The sequence below is a fragment of the Leguminivora glycinivorella genome, chromosome 13 (genome assembly GCF_023078275.1).
Source record: "Leguminivora glycinivorella isolate SPB_JAAS2020 chromosome 13, LegGlyc_1.1, whole genome shotgun sequence".
Lineage (NCBI taxonomy): Eukaryota > Metazoa > Arthropoda > Insecta > Lepidoptera > Tortricidae > Leguminivora > Leguminivora glycinivorella.
In genome coordinates this window covers 722,544-740,523 of record NC_062983.1, presented here as the reverse complement: position 1 = coordinate 740,523, position 17,980 = coordinate 722,544, and the positions used below count along the sequence as shown (strand labels likewise).

Below are 17,980 nucleotides of genomic sequence, written 5' to 3'. Positions count from 1 at the left end.
GGAATAAGTTCCCACCGCTTGCCGCAACATCGTGCAAGACTTCTTCCCTCCTAAACGACGTTCGGATCCTGCACTGGACAGCACTGTAGTCAGGATACTGAGCTGTGTGATGATATACCACAAGGAGACCCCAGGTGAGGTCATTAATTGGCATACACAACTTAAGGACGTTGGAATAACTTTCCACCGCCTGTCGCAACGTTCAAGACTTCTCTCCCAAACAACGCTCCGACCCAGCGTTGGAAATCACTGTAGTCAGGATAGCCACCGAACTATGTGATGACATACCACAAGGAGACCCCAGGTGATGAGATCATTATATTTTGGCATACACATCTTGAGGTTGGAATAACTTTCCACCGCCTGTCGCAACGTTCAAGACTTCTCTCCCAAACAACGCTCGGATCCAGCGCTAGACAACACTGTCGTCCGGATAGCTATTGAGCTATGTGACGACATACCACAAGGGGATCCCAGGTGACATCATTGTAATCTGGCATACACAACTTAAGGATGTTGGAATAACCTTCCTCCGCCGTGGTACAACAGCTTGTTGCTTTCTTTTCCACTTTTCTTCCCAAATAACATTCGGATCTGAGCACAGGATAGCCACGGAGCTGTGTGACGACATACCACAAGAAGAGTCAATTATAGTCTAGCAATCACTGTTTTGCGAGTCAGAAAAAACAGACTTTAAAACTAACCTTATAGATCAGTCACTGAATGCTCAAAAGGGGGGTCTAGGTGGAATGGCCGAAAGCAGAAATTTTCACAACGGGATGTTGTTAGGGATAGTCAGGAGACATACATACTAAAAGTCCTCGGACTTTGGACGTTTGTTCGAAGAGGGGGGATGAAAAAGGTCCCATTTTTTGGTTTTTTGCCCATATTTCAAAAACTATGCGTCATACGAAATGTTGGTTTACTACACGTTGAAAGCTTATAAAATTCTCTATAATTTTGATCTAGAAACTTTTTTCTATTCTTAACCATTATCTAGGTATGAGCTCCTAAAAACTGTTATTTTTTTAAAAATCATCCCCCCCCACCTTTTGCTTCATGCATTGCTCCATATCTTGAAAAATATTTATCTCGGTCGGTGTATGATATTTTTAAGTAATTGTGTGTCGTTATAATACTTTTTTGTAAATTGTATTTTTTGTCTATGTTACTTTATTCGGTGTATTGGTGTTTATGCTGTAATGCCGTGTAAACTTATTAAATAAATAAATAAATAAATCTTAGACAAAAGTTTTCTTAAAAAATCTTGTAAATCATTCAACTACCTTTCATAATATGTGTACATATATGCTTCATCCGAGGACTTTTAGTTTGTATGTCTCCTGACTGTCCCTAACAACATCCCGTAGTGAAACTTTCCGCTAACTGCCATTCCATCTAGAATCCCTCGTTGACCAAGCTATTACTTTTTACAGATGGAAGCAGCGTCCAGGCGGCCCCGCTACCAACATTCCGCTCGGCAGCTCCTCAGCGCTTCAAATAAACGCGCAGCTGAGGGACAAACAACGAGCGTTTTCGCTGTTCGCCGACTTCTTACGGGCTACCGGGTTATGGCAGCGACTGGGATCTGTCTCGTTGGGTAATTTAATAACAAAAAAAAGTTCTGGTTCTACTTTTCGTCATTTGAGAAAATTTCTAACACTTGAAACCATGTCATTGTTTCATAAATTGGTTTCGCACGTGCTCAAAAAATTCACGAAAATCTGCCCGTTTAGCACAACTTGCCTTATTGCGCGCGAGTCCATACATCAAGCGCGACTTCAAGTATGCGAGTCCATACTTGAAGTTGTGCTAAAGGATTTGACTTATAAAGGATAACATACGAAGGTATGTTTGCTCAAGCAGAAACGAAGACCTCGCTCCGCGATTTTTACGTCAATGGGCATTTCCTCAAAAAAATATTCAAAAACTTTTTTTTTCAAAAATAGGTAAATTCGATCCTACTGGGTAAAAAAGCGTCCCAAATTTAAATTTTCTACTTTGTTACCATTTTTCAAACACTAACAGCAGCGGTTACAAAGTGGAAAACTAGTATGACCATTTTTTTTTGTCTCTTGTTTTTTGGCTTAGATCGAAAGGGCTTGTGATTATGAGTAGAAAAAATATAAAATTTCCCAACCTTAGAAAAAATATTTTTGGTGATTGTTCTCGCGAAAATGCCCAAATGCTACATGAACTTACACTTTATTTTTCACATATTGTTAACTGTATAAAGTTTTTCTGAAATATAAAACAGTTTTAGTTTTAAATATTCCCATTGTTTTTAGAAACCGAAGGCGAGTGCGTCAGCACAGTGTCAGCATTAGGTATGCTGGCAGAGAAGCTGGCTACAGCACTGGCACTCAGGAAGAAACAGCAAACTGGAGACTCACAACTCATCGACGCTGCTGTTTACCAGGTATGTTCGTTGCCTGGAAGAGATCGCTCTTTAGCGATAAGGCCGCCTGTTGTTTACCTGTACTTGTTCCTATGTATGTAAATTTCTGGGGTTGTGCAATAAAGTGGCTTTGTATTGTATTGTATTGTATTATATTGTATTGTTAGTTTCTTAAAACGTTGTAAACGAACAAAGTGGTGTTTGGAGAGCCAGATTTGTGCCAGTTAAAAAGGTTAATTTGCCCATAAATATTAAAAAGGACGGTTCTGCTCATCTTTAGGCCATTTTCAGATTATCCTATCCGATATCGGCTGTAGGAATGATGTTAAAGGTTAAAAACAAAGATGGCGCCTTTAATATATAGGATATCGGAATCTTCGTTCGACATAGGTCGGATAATGTGAAAACGCACTTAGTATGGGCATTTCCAGATTTGGGACGCCCCAATTAGCGTCAGTTGTTAACAAAATGTCAGTTTTGTGACGATAATAAAGCATGAAACTTCTATAAAAATATTGTTTTTGTGTTAATTACATAAACTTCAAGCGATAATCTACAATCACAATGTGAAAAAACCGGCCAAGAGCGTGTCGGGCCACGCTCAGTGTAGGGTTCCGTAGTTTTTCGTATTTTTCTCAAAAACTACTGAACCTATCAAGTTCAAAACAATTTTCCTAGAAAGTCTTTATAAAGTTCTACTTTTGTGATTTTTTTCATATTTTTTAAACATATGGTTCAAAAGTTAGAGGGGGGGGACGCACTTTTTTTCCTTTAGGAGCGATTATTTCCGAAAATATTAATATTATCAAAAAACGATCTTAGTAAACCCTTATTTATTTTTAAATACCTATCCAACAATATATCACACGTTGGGGTTGGAATGAAAAAAAAATATCAGCCCCCACTTTACATGTAGGGGGGGTACCCTAATAAAACATTTTTTTCCATTTTATATTTTTGCACTTTGTTGGCGTGATTGATATACATATTAGTACCAAATTTCAGCTTTCTAGTGCTTACGGTTACGGAGATTATCCGCGGACGGACGGACGGACGGACGGACAGACAGACATGGCGAAACTATAAGGGTTCCTAGTTGACTACGGAACCCTAAAAAGTAAATTTTTAGACAGATTGTATCAATTGTATGCTTAATTGTCGTCACAAAACTGACAGCAAGTTAATTTTTGTTAGCAACTTACGCTAATTGGAGGGTCCCAAATTCTGAAAATGCCCCTATATAGCTATTCTCGACGGGTTCCCTCTATTTGGCATAACTTTAATTGTCCGAAACGATTTTCGCATAACAGACTTCACATAGTCGATTTTCGACGAATTTTAATTTGGCAGAAAACTTATTTGTCATAATCTAAAATAATACGAATATTACTTTGACCGAAAATAAGTTCGCATAATTCTGTTTACGCCGATTGTTTTTATGAAAAAAATTGATTCGCATAATTGTATTTGAGAGCTGTCAAGAGAGTCGGTTTGGTTAGGTTAGAACTGCGACCTCAATAAATACAACATTTTGTCGGTTAGGTTAGGTTTGAAGTTGAACTGTAACATCAATATAGTAGTATTACCTATGATAAAAATTGTGCGTGGTAAATTTCGACTAAACCATGTTATGCAGAAATAATTTATGCATAAAATCCATTATGCGAAAGGTGAATTATGCCAATATAGATTATGCCAAAAAAATTTCTTGATTGTAAAATTATGCCAAAACAAGGGGAACCATTGGCGACATGTCTCCTGACTCTTCATCAGACAAGCAGGGAGAATGCACGGAATGTAGCTATGCGAGCACTGATATCATATGCTTTTCAGTATTTAAAGTATATCTGATGAAAGTTTAACTTGCTTATTATATTAAAATTAAATGAACACAGGTGGTTTGCGGCGACGAAGCGGAGCCAGAAGAGCCGGAAGTAGAAGCGGCTCTATCCTCCGGAGCCTTATCTCCGGCCGACGTCTGTTTTAGACGAGTCTCTTCCATCCAACGCGTGTTGGTCGCGTTATGCTCCGTGTGTGCGCCCGCGCAGCACGACGCTCGAGCGTTAGCCTCGCACGCTCAACACGTTTCAAGATTACTCACGGTAAATACTTCAAACATTTTAATTCGGTTCTTTTTTTTGTCTTAAGGGGTTCCACACGATTTTTATCGATTTTTGACAAGTTTTGAGTTGAAGTTCCTAAATTTGCACTATAGATAGAATTATAATTCCAACGGCCATCGGTTCTTCAATTTTTTTTCTCTATTCGTCAGAGCTATATTAAAACAAAAAAAAAACTACTTATTTTATTATGCTTTTTTTTAAACATGGTCTAAACATTTATCGAAATTTGATTTTAGTAAAGGGTGTCACGTCGCATACATAAAATCGACATGTTTTAGTCGTTTATGTGTAAAAGTTATTACCAAAAAACCAGTTTTTGTCCTTAAAATTGTTTAACTTTGATGCCAAATATCACAAAAACAATGTGTCGGGAAGGAATCATGAGATACTATTTTGTTTAAAGACTATCAATGGATTCAAATCGAAGGTCATCGGCGCAGGGAACGCCCCGCCATTAAGTCGACGCTCATTCATAACGGCTCAGCCACGACATCGGTCTAAGCGCGACAGCGGTGAGCGGCGGCCATACATTGGAGCGAGACACGGCGATGGGACTTTTCATTCGCACGTATGGCTGCCGCTCACCGCCGCCGCGCTTAGACCAATGTCGCGGCCGGGCCGTAAGAGTCCTCGTGGCGTACTCGCAGAATAAATATTTGTGTTTCGTATTCGTTTCCTGTCTTTAATTAGAATGTGTCTATTTTATATATTCCTGGTCGTGTGAATGAAGTGCGAATGATACTTTTCAGAGCATCCTAACGGAAGTGCACGGCGCGCGCGCGCACTGGCCGCCGGCGCGGGCGCTGCGCGCGGGCTCGTTGCTGCCCAAGCTGGTGCAGCTGCACACCAGAGCTGTCGCGTGAGTCACCCGCCCTGATTATTTACATTCTTCACAGTCAAAACAATACACGACCGAAAATAATTCACATTCTCGTCTCGTCCCACACCTCCCAGATAACAAAATCATTTCAATGTCTCTCGATTGTATTTTAACTTTCGCAACCGAGAACCCGAGTGGTGGGTACTCGTGAAGTTTGCTCAGATGCCGGAGGACCCGCCGGGCGGGTTCTCGTCATACCAGCGTAGCGAATGTGTTAGTCATTTTACAATCAGTACAATGTGAGAGTTTTCAAAGAGTCCTTCGGATTTAGAGAGATAATGAGGCTAGTCTTATTTCACCCGAAAGGCCCTTTTGAAATCACACGGGTTGTAAATACTTCTATATATTTATAATTAGAATTGTACCGTCCCAATGAACATTCTCCCGTTTCTATGGGAAATGTTCTCTCACGAGCATATTCTTTATCAAAGAGGATTGAGTATTATAGAGTATTACTGTCAAAGTAAAATGTGTAATCACAGTGTATAGCCTGCCATCTCTCGACTCAGGCTTAAAACTTTTGAACCTCAATTTTGACAATTTGGCCCATATTTTTAACATGATATGTTTCAAAAAGTCAAATATTAATATTAGCGCCATCTAGCCCAGCGTTCCCCAAAGATGTAACGCCATCTAGGCCACCGTACCTTTTTTCTATGGCTTCGAGATACGTTTTTTTCTTAGACTTTATCCGTCTATCTATGTTACATATGTCTTTGTTCTTAATTAATAAAATAACAACGTTCTCGAAAACGTCACGACTCTATTTAATATGAAATGATTTATATGTATTCTCAATTTGACAGTCAATACGGCCCCGGCTGTCCCGACGTAGTTCTCCGCTCGTCCTTGTACGAGGCCACCAGTCTCCTAGCTGACCTCATACTGACCGAAGCTGAGCCGCTGCGGCAACACAGCAACACGCGACACGTCGCCGACAAGATGCGACGCGACATCATACAACCCTACAGTTAGTATATTTGACTGATACAGGTCAGGATTGGCACCATTTTCAGACATCAGGGCGTTGCTGGGTCATCGAGGATTGAGACGACGATGATAGTAATCAACGATTTATTTTACACACTTTCAATTTTACAATAACTGATAGGTAAACAACTTTGTTTATAACAATGGGCTAGTTTCCTATTAGTCAAATCAGCTTCTTTTTAAGAACTGTCAAAACGATTTGCTAATATGGAATTACTATGAAATACTGAGGAATGAAGTGAGGAAAACCGAGGAAAAGGTGGACGGACTGTGTGAAAGATGATACGAAACGAAAACAAGTGAATGATGAGATGACAGGTGATAAAGAGGTATGGAAGAGAAGGACATCGCCGATCCCAAATGACTGGGATAAGGGCAGGCGAATGATGATCTTTGTATATGTTAGACTTATATTGACCGGGATATAGACCGTGATTACCTTTTTGATTTTTGTCGAGCTCCCGATATTTCGACGCAGTTGCATGCATCATGATCACAGAAAACTGACGAAAGCGGGTGGATGTTAAAGTTGCATAGACAGCATATGATTTGGATTTGTATATGTTGCAGCGACTAAGAAGGTATCGTGAGGAGGCAGTCTACAGCCTACCTTTAGAGTAAATATTATGAACATCGTCGTGAAAGCGATACTATTATTTATGGATGACCATTCCGGAACTCGATAGGTTGGATAGTTTTTGAAAAAAATACGAGAAACTACGGAACCCTACACTGCCCGACACGCTTTGGCCGTTTTTTTGAGATTATTTTTTTAGAGTGTAATGTTAACTATAAAACTCCCGTGAGACTCATACATACCTATTTAAAAAAAATTCAGTCGAATTGAGAACCTCTTCCTTTTTTTGAAGTCGGTTAAAAATATTTGAAGCGACCCCTCCGCCCGCCCTCACCCGCGCGCCCGGCGTGTAGAGGCGGGCTCGCCACTCTTGAGAAACATCCTCCAAAATGGATCGAAACATGTCGAACGCTATATCGACTTAATACGTGATTAACCCGCTTAAAATATTTTTAAATAAGAGTGTAATGTAAACAAAATAGTAAAATAAAATTCTGTTGGCAGTCGACGCCGGGCAGACGGAGCGCGCGGCGGTGCTAGCGGAGAAGTTCAAGGACTTCGAGCTGCTCGTGCACATGTGCGCTCGCCGAGACGACATGGAGCGCCTCTATTCCTACATCGACAAGTACTCCGCCGAGGTGACACTCATTTGCTTCAATTATTATTAACTTTATACGTGGCTCAATGAGTTTGCCGCAAAACTAAACATATTTGACCCCTGGAACGCCGATGTTAAAAAATTGCTACTGTTTTTGACCTTCGATTTGTTAATTAAGTCCAAATTGTCTGTGACGGATACGGGACAATAGGGTGGGCCGTTTGAACTTTTTTCCGAATTTCGCAACGCAAGACCCCTCAAAAGTTGCAGAAAAAATAGCACATTGCAGTAAAAATAATTTAAAAAATCCCATGTTGTATATTTAGCCCTCTACCGACGTTTGTATTTAAAAAAAAAGTGCAATTTTGGATTTAAATTTAATTTCATATACTTAATAGAATTATTTTTTTTAAATATATTTAGACTTTTCTTTTATTGCGGTATATGATACTGTCACTAATTAACAACATTCTAGCAAGATTACACCTGTTCACAACATTTCAACAGTACTTGTTCTAACGTGATTTTTGCCTTAAAACCACTAGTAACGACGCGTCATTTGCTCTAGTTCTCTAAACTTATAAGTACTGTACAGTGTATTGCGATAGGATTTAATGTACGAAGACAGTATTTTTAAACCTGATATGTACTTTTCATAGTTATAATAGTTCTATATTTAATATAAAAATGAGTGACGATCCTTTATTTGGATTCGCCGGAGCACGACGGAGTGAAACTGTTTGCCCTATGTTTGGAACGTTCGCTGAGCTAAATAATAAACAGCTCCCTACAATAAGTGAGGTAATTAAGTGTATATTACTGAAGAGACATGAATTGAAGATGAAACAAGGTGCTAACTCCGAGATTTTCCAATTGGTAAGTGAAGAAATTCACCTTAGTTGGAAAAACGCGTCTCTCCCTACAGTTTTTCAAGACCGTGTCAGGCAATTGCTGAAACTCCATTTTGACAAATACCTTTCACTAGTAAGGTATCCTACTTCTAAAAAGACTAACTCATTCGAACAAAAATGGGATAACTATAAGTCTTATTGCCTGACTACGTTGTTTGATATAAGTTCTTGCAAGTGTAAGGAAAAATGCAGTTGCCCGAAAGAACGAAAAGTACCCGTGAAAGAAATTCAATTTTTAGTGGATCAAAGAGGTGAAAGAAAAATGATTATTGGCAATACAGATAAGATAGAGACACAGAAAAATCAAAATAGGATGTTAAGGAACGAAAAACAAGACCAAAGTTCTATCGACGCTAATGTAGTTTTGCCAAAGCCAGTGATTAGCCGAGCTCAGCGAAAGGACACAAAAAACACTCCTGAATCGAATACCGATCTTCAAAATGACACTGCAACTGTACCCACTGATCTAAAACAGAAGAATTACAACCTGGTCTCACTTCCAACTGTTGCGACCTTATGCGATCGATACCGATTGTCATCACGCACAGCTGCAGCTCTCACCACAGCAGTTTTAGTAGATGTTGGACTAGTTACGAGTCAAAACAGGAATTAATAATTGATTAAAATAAAATCCATAGAGAAATTAACAAATCAAGATTGGAGACACAAGAAGAATCGAGCAGTATTACACTAAAAAGTATTTACTTTAACGGAAGAAAGGATAAAACTTTAGTATCAGAAACGAGTACCCTTGCCACACGCAAGCGGTTGAAAGAATGGTTAAATTAGTGACTGAAGCCTCTGAAAGTGTTATAGAAGAATTGGCCAGGGATGGATTAATTAAAAATACACTGGTATCTCGTACCGAGATGCCCAAATTTGATTCAAAAAAGGACTTCCGGAGTGTCAAAAACTAACGAAATTCTGTTTATTTGTTGTGTTGTATGGCATTGATTTTTGTATCTTTTCTTAAAAATTATAATAAAACGTTATGTTTTTATTATAAATCAGACTTTTATTTATTTCGTAGCCTCAAAAAGTATTCTATTTCGCATCATTAGTCAAAGTAGCAACTTACTCAAAATTACTGAAAAAATCGGTAAAATTTCATTTTTCGAGGGCAGGTAGAGGGCTCAAGACATTAAAATTATTGAAAACCAATTATATCATTAAAATGTGCATTCCAAGCCGCAACTTTTGACAGGTCTTGCGTCATGAAATTCGAAAAAAAATTAATTCTCATACATAAACGGCCCACCCTAGTCCGCTAGGTCGCCGGAGTTCCGATTTTCATAGTAAGTATTGTGACAACAAGATGAATGTCAACATTGTGGATTCATATTATGTGTGAACGAACGGGTCTACCGCGATATAATTTCATGGTTTTTACCTCAATTATGTGACCATAGCTAGTGAAATCTGGCTGAAACGTCGGAATTAAGATAAAAACCATGAAATTATATCGCTGTAGACGGGTGTTCGTACATTTAAATATGAGTTCAAAACGCGAGAGTTCAAAGTGTAACATTGTGAATTGCATGATTTTGATTTAAACTTTCACGATTATTACACATAATTATTTTTAAATCGGGACTTAATCGCGTATAACTACATATTAAACTGACCTCCAACGTTTCAAGGACGGCGTTGTCCCCGTGGTCTCGGAGAAGACTGGCTTGAAATGACATCAACACCTTCTGACAGCCGCGCGAGTTTTTCGAACTACCCGCACTTGGTTTTGATTATCAACTTGAACTGTTTGCGCACTAGGGATGTTACTCTGTCGACATACAACACTGACGATATTCGATTTAACGACTGTCGATATTATTTTCGGCTTACACTTATTAATGACAGGATTCCATGTGGATGAGATCCTAAGATGTGATTTTGGTTATAATTTGAAACTGAAATTGCTTTCGGGAATTCATTTATTTATTCAGATAATTGAGCTAAAATAATAATTAAGTAGGAACATAACTTTCGCTTGAAGCTTTGAACCACGAAAATGATAAAATAGTCCTAGAAATATGGATACTTCCTTTAATTGGTTTGTTTACATTGTTATTTAGCAAGTTCATTTGACAACCATTTTACCTACTAACTTGACATTCCTTGTCATAAACTAGTAAACACTCCATGACACAACTCATATTTCACTTGCTGAGTCTCGTAATGGTGTCGGAGTGATTCGTGAAGTGTCGTGTTTGCTTACTCTGTTTCTCGTTCAGGTATTACATTTTCTTATTCACACTCTCAAATAAAGATTTGTTCACAATGAAGTGCAAAGCTTAATTGATTTATTTTGTTAGAAAAGTTAAAAAATAAAAAATGCGTAATTGGACCTATGTTCATATAACATTATTCACTTGTAATTAAGTCAGGAATATGTGGTTGAAATCGGTCGGGTTTTAGCGGCCCACGGTGTATAGTCCATTTGGGCCAGTTAATAATACGGAATACCAACCTTTTCCATTTCTGCAAAAAATTATAGTGGAGCAATTACCAAACAAAACAGTAAAAATACCTTCCCATAAGTTTGTGTTTCTTGTTTGTCGCTGTAACAGCGTGCTACTTTCGATCCGCAGGTCGCGGATTCGAACCCCGGCTCGTACCAATGAGTTTTTCGGAACATATGTGCGAAATGTAATTTGATATTTGCCAGTCGCTTTTCGGTAAAGAAAAACATCGTGAGGAAACCGGACTAATTCCAATAAGGCCTAGTTGCACTTCGGGTTGGAAGGTCAGATGGCAGTCGCTTTCGTAAAAACTAGTGCCTATGCCAAATCTTGGGATAACGCAAGGAGGATGATGATGTTTGTCGCTGTTTTCTAAGTTATCGGTGAATCCTTTTTCTAGTTTTTTTACTAAGGGTATGTGGTAGGCGGGAAATAAAGATGTTTTAAGCTATGAGATATTTCAGGGTATCGCGGAGATCGCATTCGCGTACCTAATGGAGCACGGCGGCGCCACGACCGCTCGTCTAGTGCGCGCGCTCGGCGCCCGCTACCCCGCGCGGCTGCACGCCTGGCTCGCGAGGACCTCGGCCCGGGACCCCGTGAGAGCTCTGCATCACCTCAGTGCGAAGGATTACGGCCAGGCGGCTCAAGTTCTAAGTGGGCTGGCTCAAAATGAAAAGGAATCGGTGAAACGAATGACGGTAAGTTTTTATATCAAAATATTGGCTTACTGTATTGTATTTTAACATAAGCATCTGTTTTTCTTGTATTGCTGTTGATACCCCAAATAAATAAAATAACTAAATATGCTACTCTGTCCGCCAAAATACAAAAAATACAAAAAAAAAGACACTACAAAAATTCTTTATTTCTTTAAACACATGGTTATAATTTAGGGGATGGAGCCGCCCGGTAAGCAAGGAGTTGCCTGTGTTGGGAGGCCCCGCTCTTCCCTAGGTTAACAGTATCTACATTTTTTTTTTTTTTTTTTTTTTTATCACTAAGCTGGATATCAAAATACATTTTTTGCTAAACTTAACTAATAACTAAAAACATTAGTCTACTTGCTACATATATTTACATAAATTTAGAAATAAGACTAAGATTAAATTTAAATTTAAACATTCTTAATATTTTTGAGAATAAAATGTAAATGCCTAGGTGTGTGTGTGTGTGTGTGTGTGTGTGTGTGTGTGTGTGTGTGTGTGTGTGTGTGCGTGTGCGTGTGTGTGTCTGTGTGTCTGTGTGTGTATATGTCTGTCTGTTTGTTGGTTATACATATATATTAGTTCTGTCAGATTAAAATAAAAATTAAATAAAATAAAGATTTAGTACTCTGGGATTAGAATTTTTTCCGTTTCCTCGTATGATTTCTGTTTTAACCATTCAGTCAGGACTAATTTGCACTGTTTTTGTGACTTTGAGTGGATGTCTAATTCTTTGTTTATTTTGTTATATAAATAGGCAGATTTTGCATTAAACTGCATCCGTGCAAAGTGCGTTCTCGGACATGTGTACTTAGCTACGTGAATAATACGTCGACTGTTTTTGTAGTTAGGATTAAATGGTATTTGTTTATGTGTTTTTAGTGTTGTTTGTAGTATATATAATTTCCTGGTCGAAAGAAGACCACTGGACCGAAACAATAAGTCAGTTGGGAATCTATTTTTTTTGAACAGCATTACTTTTATCAGTGCTCGTTGTGCTCGTTCTAGGTCAATAAGACGACTTTTTGCAGCGCCGCCCCATACGGGTATACAGTACATGATGATAGATTGTACTAAGGAACTATAAATTTCGTTTAAAACATTTCGAGATTTGCAAGAGGCTGCTTCCGATTTTTTTGGAACAATGTACCTAAGTGTCTTAAAGATCCAGATCATTTTTCTCACTCTGCTGGTGATTTGGTCGACGTGAGAATACCAGTTCAAGTGTTGGTCTAAAATTACACCTAGATATTTATGTTCAGTTACGTTTTCTATTATGGGACAATTGCAGACAGGAGAATTTGTTTGTTGACACGAGTGTATTTTAAGGTCCAGAGCAGGTGTTGGTTGCGTCGAATTTGTGATACTAAAGGAAATATATTTTGTTTTACTCGTGTTGAGTGTTAACAAATTTGTTTTTAGCCATTTAGAAATTTTGGCCATACCTCTTTCAGCATTAACCTTCACCTCGTCCCACGAACCTCCAGAAAAGATAACAGCTGTGTCGTCAGCATAAGAGAATATGTTAGCTTTAGGGATGGACATTTCACAGAGGTCGTTTATGTAAACTAAAAATAAGGTCGGACCCAAGACGCTTCCCTGTGGCACGCCAAACAGTACGTCCGCGTTTGCACTGATATGTTCACCCAGCTTAACCCGTTGTTGCCTGCCGTATAGGTAGTCTGTCATGAGTGCGAGGGGTGTACCCCTGATTCCTTTCTTTTCCAGCTTTTTGACAAGAATGGGAAGAGAGACTGTGTCAAAAGCCTTCTTTAGGTCTAAGAAGACCGTCAAACACTTTTTTCTATTGTCAAGGTGGTCTACAACTATCGAGGTAAGAGAAGTAACAGCATCTTCAGTTGATTTACCTCTTCTAAATCCAAACTGCGATGTCGACAATAGGTTGAACTTGTCTAAGTATTTTAATAATCTGTTATTTAGTAGTTTCTCCAGAATTTTTGAGATCACAGGCAGAACTGAAATAGGCCTGTAGTTGTTGACGTTGTCTTTTTCCCCACCCTTGTACACAGGCGTTATTAAGGACTGCTTTAGTGATTCAGGGAATACTCCCATGCTGAAACAGAGGTTTACAATGTGCGTTATGATAGGAACTATTTCTTTTGATACGTGTTTGAGAAAAGTTGTGGACACGTTATCCCATCCAGGCGCGCTGTTAGATTTAAGATTTGCAAGGGTGTGATAAACTTCTTCTTGAGTGGCAGCCAGCAATACGAAAGATCCGGGATGCACTGGAAGCTCATTGAGAAATGTGTTTAAGTCATACTGAGAGTCAGGGATTATTTGTTCGGCAAGTTCTTTTCCGGTATTGGCGAAGTGTGTATTTATAGAATTTGCTGACTCAGAAATTGAGGGTTTAATATTAAGAAGCTCTGTATGAAGTTTATTAACTCTGCTTGTATATGTTAAGGATTTTATATTTTTCCATAGAAGTTTATTATTGTTTACCGATTTTTCTAAGAGCTCTCTGTCGTAATTCCTTTTTAGTTTTTTTATAAGATTGTTACAGAAATTTCTATAACGCCGGTATGTAGTCTTAATTATTGGGTTACAAGGATCATTTCGTACCTCTGCCTGTAGTTTGTTGCGATTTCGTATGCATCGTAATATTCCTGGCGTGATCCATGGCCTTATGATTCGCTTTGAGCATGGTATTGAGGTGATTTTAGTATTCAATTTTATAGATTCACCAAGCTCCTGTATCAGGCGATCAGTTATAGTATTAGGATCGTTGGAAAGTAATAATTGAGATAGATTTCTTTCTTGTAAGTATTTGTATGCATTGTCATAATTTAGAGAAGTTTTAGTTTTTTCTATGATAGGTTGATGTTTAGATTTTGAGATTAATAAAAATGTAGTGTAGTGGTCAGTTATTGATGTTTTTATTATGGCTATGGTAGGGGAAAGTCTAATATTATTTAATTTTAACATAAAGTGATCCAAACAATTTTTTTCTCGTGTAGGTTTTTTATGACCAGCTAAGAGGCCGAATAGAGATAGCATGTTTAAATAATTGGTGCGATTTTTATACTCATATGAATTTTCTATTTGTTTAGGTATTATATTAATGTTAATGTCGCCAGTTATTATAAGGTTTCTGCTCAAGTTAGACGATTCCAAATACGCTTTTAAGGATTCTATGAAAGGCTCTCCGTTGGTATTTGAAGGAGATCGATAGATACCAAATAGTGTATTATTAAGTACATCCAGTCGGAGACAGGACGCCTGAGTCAGTTGTATCTCTTTTATATGATGTTTCAAGGTACTTTTAACATATATAACAACTCCATCATTTTGATTAAGTTGGCACGTCGTAGAGTACGAGTCATAGTCTATGAGTTGAGGTAAGGGTTTGGAACAGTTAATTCTGCATATTAATTATTCTCCGATTTCAATGGCCTCGAGAACTTTGCGTGGTACAAAACATTTCTCCCGTACCAACAACCTTGCTCTATCGGACGCCGCCCTAATTTCAATCGGGACGGAGGCTGGATGTTGCCACCAGCATGGAAACCGGTAATACCTAATGTGAAGCAGAAAATGTGTTTTGACAATCGTGTGGACACAGTGAGTGCAGTGTGCTTACCTCCATCGGTCGACACAGCCGCGCTACCAGAACTCTACACAACAACTACAGCAGCAGACTGCTCTGCGCCCCCTTCCCCCGTCCTATCAGCGCGCGCGCAGCGGGCGGAGCGGCGAGCGGCGCGTTCAGTTTGCGGAGTCTAGCCGTCGCGTGAACTCCTATACGCCTGAAGAGGGGCCTCCGAATTGGCCCGAAACATGTCGCAGCAATAGCGATATAATAACGTGAGTACAACCGTATCTCAATTAATTAGAGCCCAACATATACGTTTTAATTAACCGAGCGACAACGAATAATGTTTGCGTCAACCTGCTTACGTATACGTATTTACTTTTTGGTTGCAAATGTAACTGATATGTAAATTGGTAGAAATCAAATAAAATAAATAAATAATATTGGGGACACCTTACACAGATCAACTTAGCCCCAAACTAAGCAAAGCTTGTACTATGGGTGCTAAACGACGATATACATACTTATATAGGTAAATACATAAGTACATACATAGAAAACATTTATGACTCAGTAACAAATATCATCACACAAATAAGTGCCTTTATCGGGATTCGTACTAAATTTAAATGGAATTTGGGAATGGCACAAAAAATTTCGTCAAATTGGTTTGGTCACATTATTGAATTGTATTTGTTTGCAGATGTATATTGAGAGCGAGAGCGACACGTTGACGGAATACGACTACAAGAAGGCCCTCGACCTTACCGACTTCGTGCAGGACATGGAGCGCCGCGACGACTTAAGACTCAGGGTAAATATGAATTTATATATACATTCAATGCGTTTTTTATGCAATCAGTGTGATTTGTAATTGAATCGAATCGATTTGCGATTTGACTCAAGTTTTAACTTTTTACAAAAATTATAACGTGCCTCGACTGTGCGAAGTTTTATTTTCCGTCAACAGTAGGTCTAATTCTACGCTTTTCCTACATTTACTAAGTGATAGAAATGCAATAATAATGTATTGGTCAGGTGTGGTGCGCGTGCATCCGGCGCTCCTCTTGGGACACAGTCAACGTGGAGGCGCCTGCTGCTGAGCTGCAGGACAAGATGTTCTTCCGCCTCATGCATCTCGTGCACTTCATGGGTAAACATTACACTAACCACTATGGTTCGCGACTTAACCCATTCATTGCCGAAACGCGAATTCGTGTCACGACACATGTTAATTCTAACGCGGAAGCGGATATTATCAATGAATGGGTTGGAGAGCATTTGGCTTGGCTTCCAAATTGAGATTATGCTATTTTTACCGATTCTGCGGTTAAATATTACACTAATCGTCCTTATAAATACCTAACTAACTATTTATTGTAGCGAACAACATTTCACGAAAGTGTGGTAAAAATATGATTAGCGTTTTTGTTTAAGCTGAAATGGAGAGTTTTAATGGTGTTTGATCAGTAAACATATGAACTTCTGATTCATAATTATTCACAAAATAGAATTTGTAGTAATATTTTCAAACGCATTATGGTAAAGTATGCGCTAAACGAGATTATTTTTATTTCAATAAAGAAATAAAAACATTTATTCACTTAAAAACACATACAGTGAGTATAGATAAGCCTTTCGGTTGTGAGGTAAGATATCCTGTGTTACAAAACCCAGTGGTACTTACTTATAATTAAATTAAAATAAACTAAATATTGTCTTCGGTTACCGCGATAGTTACTCATGAAATAAAACTGTGGAAACGGATTAAATCTCTTATAATGAATTTAAAATTCATCTCGACCGCCACCCTTCAGTCACCCGTTGACCACGAACGCCGTAAAGAGTTCGAAACGTCGGGATGAATTTTAAATTAATTATACGCGATTTAATCCATAGTTTTATTTCATAAAATAAACTAAATTAAAGCAACCTTACTTAACTAAGCACTTTTATCAATATGTATTAAATACGGTAGGAACCGATCTTGTAGATTTCGACAAAAGGTTTTCCCATTAGAGTTTATGAATGAGAGTGAATTTGTCCAGGCGGCGACCTGGAGCTGCTGCTGCCGCCCGCGGAAGACATCCTGACGGCGCGCGAGCTGGCCGAGCTGGTGTCGGACGCGCGCTTCCGCTACATCATCAAGTACGGCTACGAGTGCTTCCACACGCCCGACCAACACGACATGCTCGCCGAGTGACCACGAATAACACGGTGCCAGTACGGACATTGTTATACACGGTGAAACATGAGGGAACCGAAACATTTTAACCGTTTCAGAGGAAAAAATAAAGATAAAACGTTATATGGATGTATTTTCACATAAAAAGTAAATATTATTCGTAAAACTAGCCGGGTAAAACTTTTTCTATAATAAACTTTGAAAAAAATGAAACCACCTTCAAAAATAAGCGCATTACAAAACACGGAGAAACTAAAAAGCAAAAAATAATAAACCTTTGAATTCAGATTTCTTATCGGATTGCAATAATCTAAACATCCAAATTATAATCAAATCAATTTGCAATGAGTTACTGTGAAAGGCGGTAAAGGGGTGATGTTGTTCCCTTTACCGAGCGCAGACTAATTGGGTTGAGGGTCCCAATAAGTCGACACTCTTATAAGATGGTGAGGGTTCAGGCCTGGCTTAACAGAACAACAACAATGATTCCAATTGGATTTATTTAGACAACACTAGAGTTACACGCAAGTTTACACAAATAGTCTTATACAATGTAGTCTAGTAACACTAAGTAACACGAATACCGTGAGTGGTAT

The 17,980-nt window shown here is 38.6% G+C and overlaps 1 protein-coding gene across 1 annotated transcript in view; it reads left to right on the top strand.

Moving 5' to 3' along the window:
* LOC125232652 (nuclear pore complex protein Nup133) overlaps positions 1-17,640 on the top strand; it is a 33,573-nt gene extending 15,933 nt beyond the window's left edge. The window contains exons 12-21 of the mRNA XM_048138408.1: positions 1,437-1,600; positions 2,289-2,419; positions 4,294-4,500; positions 5,271-5,380; positions 6,208-6,371; positions 7,473-7,606; positions 11,401-11,637; positions 15,903-16,013; positions 16,238-16,352; positions 17,248-17,640. Coding sequence (XP_047994365.1) covers positions 1,437-1,600; positions 2,289-2,419; positions 4,294-4,500; positions 5,271-5,380; positions 6,208-6,371; positions 7,473-7,606; positions 11,401-11,637; positions 15,903-16,013; positions 16,238-16,352; positions 17,248-17,402 — 1,528 coding nt within the window. The 3' untranslated portion in view covers positions 17,403-17,640. The remainder of the gene's footprint in view (positions 1-1,436; positions 1,601-2,288; positions 2,420-4,293; positions 4,501-5,270; positions 5,381-6,207; positions 6,372-7,472; positions 7,607-11,400; positions 11,638-15,902; positions 16,014-16,237; positions 16,353-17,247) is intronic.
* Positions 17,641-17,980: the final 340 nt, after the last annotated feature.